This window comes from Haliotis rubra, unplaced genomic scaffold (genome assembly GCF_003918875.1).
Source record: "Haliotis rubra isolate DU_JTF1 unplaced genomic scaffold, ASM391887v1 Scf211, whole genome shotgun sequence".
Taxonomy (NCBI): domain Eukaryota; kingdom Metazoa; phylum Mollusca; class Gastropoda; order Lepetellida; family Haliotidae; genus Haliotis; species Haliotis rubra.
Window position 1 is genome coordinate 1,126,708 of NW_025766126.1, and position 11,699 is coordinate 1,138,406.

General features: G+C 35.4%; 1 protein-coding gene across 1 annotated transcript in view; it reads right to left on the minus strand.

Annotated features, from left to right (window-relative positions):
• The window catches only part of LOC124276672 (inactive polypeptide N-acetylgalactosaminyltransferase-like protein 5), a 107,241-nt gene extending 96,122 nt beyond the window's left edge, over nt 1–11,119 (minus strand). The window contains exons 1-3 of the mRNA XM_046712312.1: nt 10,374–11,119; nt 7,722–8,068; nt 3,130–4,067 (exon numbers count right to left, since the gene is read on the minus strand). Coding sequence (XP_046568268.1) covers nt 3,130–3,983 — 854 coding nt within the window. The 5' untranslated portion in view covers nt 3,984–4,067; nt 7,722–8,068; nt 10,374–11,119. The remainder of the gene's footprint in view (nt 1–3,129; nt 4,068–7,721; nt 8,069–10,373) is intronic.
• Between the last annotated feature and the right edge of the window lie 580 nt (nt 11,120–11,699).

Below are 11,699 nucleotides of genomic sequence, written 5' to 3' on the forward strand. Positions count from 1 at the left end.
AAGTGCTTATAACTGACAAAACCTGTGTACAACCTCTGAATACTTTTCAAAAACAAGAACAAATGAAAAGTTTCATTGTCAAACTCATATCATCCAAAGGCTTAAGAAACTTGCAAGATCACTAAACAAAATTCACCTTCTGAGCCTCTGGCTTCTACCAGAGATCAAGCCAGTACCTGGACTATGCTTCCACAGAGCGATCTTAGTGTTTGTTTGTTTGTTTATTGATTGACACTGCATGCAGCAATATTCCAGCTGTATGGCGGTGGCCTGTAAATAATCGAGTCTGGACCAGACAATCCAGTGATCAACAACACGAGCATCGATCTACAAAATTCGAATACGATGACATGTGTCAACCAAGTCAGCGAACCTGACCACCCGATCCAGTTATTCGCCTCGACAAGCATGGGTTACTGAAGACCTATTCTAACCCGGATCTTCACTGGTCACAATCCAAGTGCATTAGGACTGTAGTTAATGTTTGTTAACATCATTGTGACAGTCATAATAACCAGCATTGTGATAGTCATAATAACCAGCATTGTGATAGTCATAATAACCAGCATTGTGATAGTCATAATAACCAGCATTGTGACAGTCATAATAACCAGCATTGTGACAGTCATAATAACCAGCATTGTGATAGTCATAATAACCAGCATTGTGACAGTCATAATAACCAGCATTGTGACAGTCATAATAACCAGCATTGTGATAGTCATAATAACCAGCATTGTGATAGTCATAATAACCAGCATTGTGATAGTCATAATAACAAGAATGATTTGTAGAATGGGGCCAAGAACAATCACAATTCTATATACATCATATGCATGGACATGATATGACATATTATTATAAACTGTCCTTACATAGGATATAATACATATGGCCACACTTGGGATGCTGCTGAATATTGATGAATGGAAACATGGAGGACATTTACAGTTAATATGCTTGAATAACACTCCCATAACACAATTTCAAATAATAACATTGAATCATTTAGAAAAATACAATTCAGTAGGAGCAATTCAATAGTTCCATAAGTCCCGCTACATAGTTTCTAATGGGTAATGGTGATGTTAGACCACCTACATTGTCAGAACAAGTTTTTGTTTAAAACGAGATGCCAGTATGTAAGAGTTCTCTGTCCTGTTGTATGGATGGCATAAGCCCCAAGTGCCGGGCAAGGGACTTCAAGCATGTACTCATCAGAGGCTGACAATCTGAACTTCCGAGGGGGATAATCTGGGTAATACTCATTGTCACTTTAAGACAGAAAATACACAGAACAGCATGAGAGCCTGAAGGGAAGCTTCACTGACGTCAGCTGGTTGTCCTTGTTGTCTTGTTATCAGTGGGTGACACTATGGATGATGTCATATCATGTTCACTGCACCAAAGTGACATCATTCACTTCAACTGAGGACCTATCGATGTTGCTAATATGCACATATCGTAAAGTCTGTCTATCCTTATGGGTAAAATAGCTAACTATTACTGTATCCCTCCATACATTATCTGAAGAAAACACAGGATCCAGGACTAATATATATATAATGATAATAATAATGTGTCCATTTATATAGTGCCAAACTCCACACCATGTATGCTCATAGCTCTAAAAATGAATAGCACAGCACATTATTACCCCAGATAACCCAAGCTGCATGTTAGGTGCTAGAAGGTTACAGTCACAAGACTTAGCATCAGATCATATCTCTATAATCATAGCCCAGTGTCTTTCATATCAAAACCTCAACACTATCAATTAAAGTGGCAAACTCTGAGGAAAGCTGTAACGCTTCAGTTTATCATCATTTTCATACAGCGGTTGTCTTATCACATACTGACTATAACCACACATGCAGCAGCAGGTTCTCCTATGTGAATCACTTTCAGTGCTTCGTCATTCTGTTTACACAGGGGGGCCATCGGTTGCTAGCCCCATCCCTGGTTGAGAGTAACATTCAACATCCTAACTTGGGTTACACCAGCACAAGTATCAGTCATCTGTAAATACTACTATCATAGAACAAGATTAGATACAAGGAATCTCATTTAAATACAACTGAATTACATTTATTTGAAGTTTTGACTTTCCTTTGTGTTAAAACTATTTAGTTTTAGTTTTAGTTTAATTTAATCTGTGATATAAGATAAGAGTAATATGCATAAATCAGTTCCATATGAGTGAAAGTAAGTGAAAATATAATGTAATCTTGTGCTTACCAATCAATCCTCTAATATTAATTTATATTCACCATTTGAACTTGATACCAAAACATTTACAAACATTCATCTCATATGATAAGAAAAGTTAAAATACAAAAAAGTGACAAAACATTTTATGCTATAATATATAGTTGCCAGGCATTTTTTTGTCTAGACGTTATATTAGATGCTGAACATGTATGACATTACAGTGTAACTTAGCTGCATGTATTTGTTAAATTTAATACCAAGGCAAATGTTCAACAGACAGCACTGCAAGTAGACTTTAGTAAAATACAAAGCATAGCAAGAAGAATGGATGAATTTGGTTCCATATCTCGGTAGGTTTCTTGCTATAAATATTGCTGTGAGCAATCAGCATGTTTGGAGGATATTATATCTGAAGTTAGGTTCTACATTGTGATGATGATGATGATGATATATACATTCCCATCTGTAAAATGTGTACAAGTTTTACAGATTACATCATAACAGCATTTCGTTTAATATCTGCTCCAACTTACATTTACTGAGAAACCATATTTCCTGATGTGTCATAAATTATAGTACATAAAAAATGATAATGATACGGACATGTTTTAACAATATCCATGTCACTTTGTAAATTGGGCGAAAATTTCTGGATATATTTTATGTTTAAAAATCTTCTTCATAATAAATTGCTGCTGCACACATTCTGTATTAGCTCCTAAAAGCTATTATGTTGTCAAAGTGAAGAGATATATATGATTACTGGCAAACTGAAAAATAAACTAAAACAATTATATTGATAACAGTGGAAGCTTTCGGCAGTATATCTTGATAATAATCATATTTAATGTGAGAACTTGTCTAAAATGGCCTGTTTATGATCTTCTTCACGGGTTTGAAAAATAAAACAACACTTACCTTCTAGGGCTTGTGTCGGGGAGGGTTCGATTCAAATCTAGCCCATCACTGGCAGAAACATTATAAGAAAAGCCAAGGAAGCCTTCATTTTCCAGTTTCTTTATCCGTTCTTTATCCTGTGTTTTCTCGTAAAATTCTATATTTACTTCCGTGTTAGATTCCACTGTTTCTTCAAGTGATTTCCCTTGAGTTTGGGAAGAAATTGGAGAATTTTTTTTCACAGTAACTCGACCGCTGCGTGTCTGTGTTGGGGACTGGTGTGGTGATGTTTTAGGTAAAGTTTGATATTCGGGACTTTCCTCACATCTTTGGGAATCTGCTGCGTGGATACATTTATTACTTCTAGGGGTTTTACTGGGTGATTGATCATCCCCTGAAGATTTAGATAACACAAATTTCTTTTTATTTACAACTTCATTTGCTATTAATATCCTTTTCTTAGACCCAGCCACACCTCTGCTATTTACAAATCGCTCTTTGTTGCTGATTTCATGGTAACCTCGAATTTTATCCCGATCGAACCCAATGGATTCAATTTTTCGAAGGGCACCTCGATACAACTGCTGGATTTCCATGGCTTTTTCCGAGGCAATTTTCCGATCAGGAGAATTGGTGGATCCAATAAAAGAGGAATTTGATTTGGGGAGAAATTTTTCAATTTGAGAACTCCTTATAGAACTTTTCGAGGAATAGAATTCTCCATTTTCACCATCTTCCATCTTGGATGTGTCGGAGATTGTATCAAACATAAAAATGGTAGTAATCCATAGAGACAGAATTATGCCCAGGGATGTGCATCGCTTTCCAAGCCGAATCCAGCGCCCAGCTTTTCGGTAATATTTGATGATTTTCATTTGAATCTTGCTTAATGGATCCAGAGACCATTCCTCTATCTAAACAAGTCAGCGACGAGTCTTGCAAAACTAGTCATCAGTGTGCTGAAAAGGAATTTATCAAAATGTTAAAATTATGAAAAAATATCATGGAATATTTATTACTAATTAAATATAAGTTTTCATTAGTAAGCATTTTTTGTTAATCTAGCTCTACTGATAAATCATAGTAATGATGATAACTTGATTTCACATATTTTGGACTGTGTTACATGTGCTGAGAATAATATGGAAATATCTCAGACATTTCTGATAGCTATGTTTTATGCCACATTGTATATATTATATGATTATTATTATGATTATTTTATGATATTGAAGTTAACTGATAACAAACATTATGATACTGCTGATATACATTCTATGAAAGAATGATGTTGTAATATTTATTAACATTTATCACAACCTTGTGATAAGATAATAATTATAACAATAACATAATGATATAGATTGTATTCATGATTTTAATGTAAGTATTTATGATTATAAGCATGATTATAACATAAGTATGGTTAATAACAGTTGAACAGTAAGATGATGATATCAGTTATACTGACCATGACAACAAACAGAGCATGGGGATAATGGTATTGAATAAGTGATTCAGTGTATTAACGATACAAACATATCATGTTTTAATGTAGAGACAGGCTACTCGTATATTATACCACAATAAATTGAATGTTGTACACTTAGCATGTCTCAGGTTTTAAACATTTTGTGCGGTTATACCTACAGATAACCTTAGTTGTACATTGAAAACACAGATTTTTCCTCTATTCTACATGACAGACTGACCATTATTGTACGATACTGATTGAAGCTGCACCGATTATGTCCAATGTTTTGAGCAGGCTTTTTACCTGAATACAGATAACCGCAATACTAGCCCCTAAACAGTATGGCCCGGTCTACACTCAAACATTGACTTAGTTGCATCATTGAACTATCCTTCCATTCACAATCGTATAAGCTCATTTACAACTCATAAGCCTGCATGTAGTAGGCACCTGTTAAGAAAGTGGAGAAACCCTAGAAGGTTTAGTTCTACATTGTTGAGTCATTATGATGTCACATCGCAAATTGGTGCAAAATATATTATGTCTTAGTCTACTTTGGAAAGCTGCCATATTTGGATCACTCCGATGTCTGCGACACACTCTCCATGGATGTCTGCTGGGCTCTCTCCGATGTCTGCGACACACTCTCCATGGATGTCTACTGGGCTCTCTGTACACAACGTACTGCCACAATGTACTGTGATTATTGTTCTGAACACAAATCTGTATTTGATGACCGGTCATCGTACATATAAATACTCAAAAGAGCCTATCAACTTTGATTTACAAAGAAGTACTTTCCTATGAATATTAGGTTCCACAGAGATGCAGCCCTCAAATTGGCTGTTTCAGTCAGAGGTGATTTGATATTTTGGATTGAACAGCCAGACCTGAGTTAATTTCCCAATTGATGGTAGAATGATGTTTGAAACAGTGGTAATACCACGGAGATTTGTACATAATCTGGTCTGGATCAGGACGAAGCAAATATTGACAGAGATAATAATAAAAACATAATGATGATGATGAGGAGGATCGGATAAGGATAATGATGATGGTGATGATGATGTATTGGTAAAGGAGTGAGTGAGTGAGTATGGTTTTTAGCAATATTCCAGCAATATCACGGAGGGGACACCAGGAATGGGCTTCACACATTGTATCCATGTATGGAATCAAACCTGGGTCTTCAACGTGACGAGCAGACACTTTCACCATTAGACTACCACACACCCCGTGTGGTGGATGATGATGATGATGATGATGATGATGATGATGATGATGATGATGAACATGAACATGAAGATGAAGATGAAGATGAAGATGAAGATGTAAATTACTGACAAATTCCTGCAGTGGCTGAATTCTTGATAAAACTTTCTTGCTGGTATTAATTCAAACACTTTCACATTACCTCTCTGCCTCGGCACATGGGAAATATCAAACTCCCTCTTACACTGATGGACGTTCACTGAATGTCACATAATTACAACTCACATCCAATTACTCAAACTAACATAACACAATCATCGAAGTTTTGCCATTTTAATCAATACGATCACAATTCTCTAAGCTAGCAACAGCAAGGTTCTAGCTTGCCACAGATGAAATTCAGATCAATACCAAAATCACCTGTTCAATTTACACCAATCATGCCTCATATCAGAGATCAACAGCAGACTGCATTTCACATCAATAATGTCACCTTTGGTGAGAACTATCACTTTAATCTTAACGACTTCACGCTAGGTAGTAACCTCGTCAAGCTTTTAACACCTGAGATTAGCCTCCATATTGACATGAACAAATTATAGGAGATTTTTTTCAACCAACACAACTGAATGAGATTGCACAGTTTCATTCTTGTATCTTTTTGTGTTGTTTTTCCTCATCAAATTATAAATTGAGATTTTAAATCACCATGACAAACATGTGAGCTATGAAGCAATACTTTGATCAGAACTCACTCTGATGTGAATAATATTGACCACGTTTTAACGGTCATTTAATTGTTAAAGACCAATAATCTGAGTGTACAAATATGAGTTTTATATATCTGAGACATACTTCAGTATATACAATGAATACCAAAATCATAATCTTTAACCTTTGGCTTAATTATCTGAAAAAATATGCATATTTATAAACAGAATTTAAACTAACATTGTCACAACAGAAAATCGTTAATACTTTAAACTGAAAAAACATGACCAGATTCTGCACTTATGGCAACATGTTATAAAATTTCTTACAGAGATTATTTTTATTATTCCTTTTTACAACCTAGGATATTTTATAGGAATAATTATATACACTGAGAAATTAATAGAAGCCTTGCCTTAGAGATTATACATAAAGTGGTAATATTTTGACATGATATCAAAAAACATATCTACATTACGTTACACAAAAAAAAATTAATACAAGAAATGAAATATCTGACATAAATAGAGAATGATATGAAATATTTGTCCGCAAGCCCTAATAAAATATATCATTATGATGAAGATCATTCCATCCAATCACACACACTACTTTTGAAAGTGATATGTGTAAAGTGTAGCAGCCATATATAGAAACTGTCTGGCATATATAGACCCGCAGACACCAGTCACAAGGTCTTCCTATGGCTTCCTAACAACTAATCTTAGATTGTCTGCATTGAAAATGTTGTTTAAGGCTAAATTTTCATGTGTGTGATGAATTCATAATCCATCAATTTCATGCCAGTGATATATTCTTTAAAATCTACACTGGCAAAACCTTGATAACAACTTGTAAACTAACACTTTTTAACCTTGCTATGATATCTGATCTAGCTAACTACCTAACAGGGAAATTGAATTAAATTTCTGGATTGGATTTCATTTTGGCTAAATATCTTCAAAGGTATGCAAATCTGATTTATAATGTTGAATGTGAACATGTTAGTGGCAACTGATGTTAATAATTACTCAAAACCTAAAGAATTCAATTTCCTCAGAATTCATTTTAATTACGGTTTTAAATTTATACTTTCATGTCATTGCTGTCAGTAGACATACGAGAAATAAGTATAAATGAATCTTTGAAATGAGTGGATGTTGTAAATATCAACTAAATATTGACCTTTTTAATAATCTAATCAATTGTCACTGACCTTTGATGCACTCTGTGATCTGGTACTGTGCCACTTTGTCACCAGCTGTCAATCAAGCCAGGCAGCATAGCTCATGGGGTTGTAGACAGGTGGGGGGTAGCACAGTAATTCACAACTTGGCTGCCTACATGCTGATAGCCATCTCAATGGGGGCGACAAATGTTCTCTGTAATAGTTGATGGTGAATCTCTGCGATGATAGGCTGATATGAGTCCCGGTGATCTTAGCAGGCAAATCTGGTTTCCTGGTTCAAGGAAGATTATAGTGCATCTTCTCCCTGTCATAGAGTAACTCACAGAGATTCAGTCCAACCTCAGGGCTTGATCCAAAACACAGCTCTGCAAAACCTTTGGAGGCAAAGAACATAGGTTTGCACAAGTTAGGATGCACATGAGTGGATGACTTCTAAGGGTTAAAAGTGAGAGGACTTTAAATTATTATTTTTTCAGATTTATACATATTTTTGAGGCAGATGTTAGTTTTCCATATGATGTTTTGAAGGTTTTGGAACTTACTGCAAATCATTAACCCTGACGAGTAATTTTAGGAAGGATAAACAAAAATCTCCATTTAAATCAATAAACAGATATATGTTTTGTAAATCAAATAGTTTACGCAAGCCAAATATTGGGAATGTTTCATGAATTTGAAACTTAACACAAGGATATTATATGAAATAGAACAACATTTGTTAAAGAGCGTTTTTATGTTTTCAGTTAAAAACACATTGCAACTGACAAATTACAAAAACTAATGGTGATTTCATGAGAACAAGAAGCAATTTCTTCCAATTCTGCCTCTGAAGCAACAACTAGCAGACGACAGGGGGTGGTAGCAGACGACAGTTGAACCCAAGTCACTCACGTCTGCTTCAATTACAGCGTTTGACAAGCAGAATTCACAACTACTGTGAGCATCTAAAGGGGGACACATGAGTATTGATGGCTCTCTCTCCTTAGGAGATTGATAGTGAATGTCTTTCAGGGAGATTTTGTAGGATGACTTCGCAAATAAGGTTTGATGAGAAAATTTCACTGATTTTCTTCAACGAGATTCCAAATTTCAATGAAGATTTTCAAGGAAGGAATTCAAGCACACATTTAGTGACTGATAGTTGTTGCTGATAGAACGTGGTCGATTTTTCACCAAGGAGATTTCAAATTTCAATGACAGGTTTTCACATCCAGAAATGGAGAGTGGTCAAATTCTCTGACAATAATCCAGATAGAGGCAAATAATCACATTCAGTGATTTATCTTGTAAATGAGATTCAAAATATTCAGCAAGATCCTCCACAGCTTGGATTTCAAACACACTGCTATCAATTTTTTCATGATTAGAACGGAATCCTGAAGTGTACTGCAAATGCAAATAGACTGATTCCTTTTAAATGTAAATTAAATATCAAAAGATAACATGCAAATTTCTTTTATCAGTATTTAAAAAACACATTAAATTTCTCCAAATAAAAAGGTTGCAAAACCAAATTCAGGTCATTAAATTTTTGTTTATAGCTCCTGTATACTATATTCAGCAATATTCAGGCACTAAAGTAAGTGTGTGTGTGTGAGTGCGTGTTGGTTAACAGACGCAAATATATATTTCTATTGGTCAGCTAACTAAAAGAACTGAATGAGACTAACCTTTACATTATGACTGTAACACTTCATTCTAAGTGAGACAGATGATATAAATAAAATATTGATTAGCATATGAGTCATAATTAATAGTTATGCTGAAAACAAAATACCTCAAAACTGTCAGGTTTAAAAAAAAATATAAGCCTATTGTTTGACCAGTTTTTAAAAAGGTACATAAAACTATAAGCTAAAATGGTGTGACCACAATCCACCGTGGCATTTATAGTTTACAACCTGCAGTAAAATTGAGTTAACATCTCACTTTCATCCTTCATACAAAAATGCTTTACTGATCAAGGTACTTTTTTCTACAAAAGGGAAAAGTTTAATGAACAAATTTCTAAAATTTCTTCAAAATAATGTTTTTGTTTGAATATTCCAAAAGATCTTTGGCGACGAGATGTGAGAGGGCAGATGCCACAAGGCTGGATGGAAACGTGAATCAGTGATTGAGTTGTGAAAGCGTGTTACATCCGACTGTCCAAAGATTTGATTTCTGAAGACGCCAGAGGTTTGACTGACATGCGGCTTACAGCAGACACTTGGACGGCAGTTAGCACACACACGAACAGACCACCATGTCATCAGCTTCTTTCAAATGATCATCACAAAATTTTAGGCCTTTGAAGTTTGGTTAAAAAGATTCCAATTAGATACGATGTATCCCTCTGAATTGCCAACTAATTCAGACTCCTAGTAGCAAAACCTTAATGATTATGCCTTGATAATCATGAAATATTTTGTCATGACAGAAAAATGGGTGGAATTGATTCATCAGCTGTCAATCATGAAAAAACAAATTCAGTTTGTAATTTGGCTTAATCCAATAAATCGAGGACTGTACACTGCTGTTATATGTTCAGCATTCACATTAGAAAATGTCCTTTGTTTCAAAAAGTATACCTATCAGTTTTCTAAAATGATCAGTATTTTGATTTTTCAAAGCAAATAATCCATACTTGATACTAATTCTTTGACTTGTACTCTACACAAATAATTAGTAGATAATCACCCGTGTTTGTTGAAGGTCTTGTGGTAAAAATCCCATAAAGATGACAAAAAACTTGTTTGTCTGATGGCTGATTGCTGTGCTGAGGGCTTTTCAGGCGATTTTTTCATAGATCCACACATCAATAAATGAATGTGAGAGGAATATTCTGCTCGAATCACACATGGACACAAGATGCCTTGCAGCAGATGACTTCTCCAAGATATATAAGGAAGTAATCCGAAGTCAATCATACGAGTGTGATCAGAATATGGCTTGTATCATAAATCCATCAATACCACATTTCACACTCTTCAACATGTTATCACTTTATGTCAACACTTCAATGATATCTTTCGTAATTTGTCTTCCGAATCGACTTCATTACCAAAAACGGAAATTTATCCACATAAAAATATTGCCATTAGATCCACATTTTCTGATTAAAGTTTGTATGTCAGCAGCAACATATCACATAATCATCCCATGACACCAGGAAACACACACAACATAAGTTATACAGCTCTCGCATTGTGAAGCAGACGACAAAACACTTCTGAGCAGACGACAAGTTCTCACTTCTGCTCCTGCACTGGTGTGATCTTCTGCTGGTGTTGTTAGACTTAGCGTTTGTTCTCTGAGAGGTGTACAGTCTCTATCTATCCGTTCCAACACTGCCACCAAAGTAGCGATCACAGCGTTGCCACCAATGTAACAGTGGCCGTCTGCTACCAGTGTTATTCAGTCCAGCTCCGATGTGCTGTTGTACACTGCTGCAGATTCGCCTGGCTGTAATTCCTTTTGCCAATCTCTGCTGAGTAGATCGGCTGTAGCAGTACAAGCTAATTGAGCGATCGGCACTGAGCACAATTAGTTACGCAGCTGAGGGAACTGTCAATAGCTGGCTTCGTTAACACACATGATCCATGCAGCCATACACCTTCACTTCAAAAAAGAACTTTCACAGGATTTGGTAGCTGGGTACATATTACTGAAGATCCATCCAAGGCCAGTCAGTATCATAGAGGAAGTTACAGATTTCAAGTTTCACTTTCAGAAACTAGTAGTTACTCACAATGAAGACAAGAACATACGATCTTTAAATGCTTAATGTTTCAGATACATTTACATTACATGGAACATTTACCAGAGCATTTGCATTGTATAAATGTTATTCTTTCACCTAAATATTTATTGATCATTAGCCTTTCCAACTCTGAATCAATGCCATCAAGTAATAGTACCATATGGCTTTCTTAACATTCTAGGTTCTTGCTTTGCAACAAGCAATACCATATGCCCTATTCAATAATCCAGGTTTAAATCCAATCAATAATATATCACCTGTAG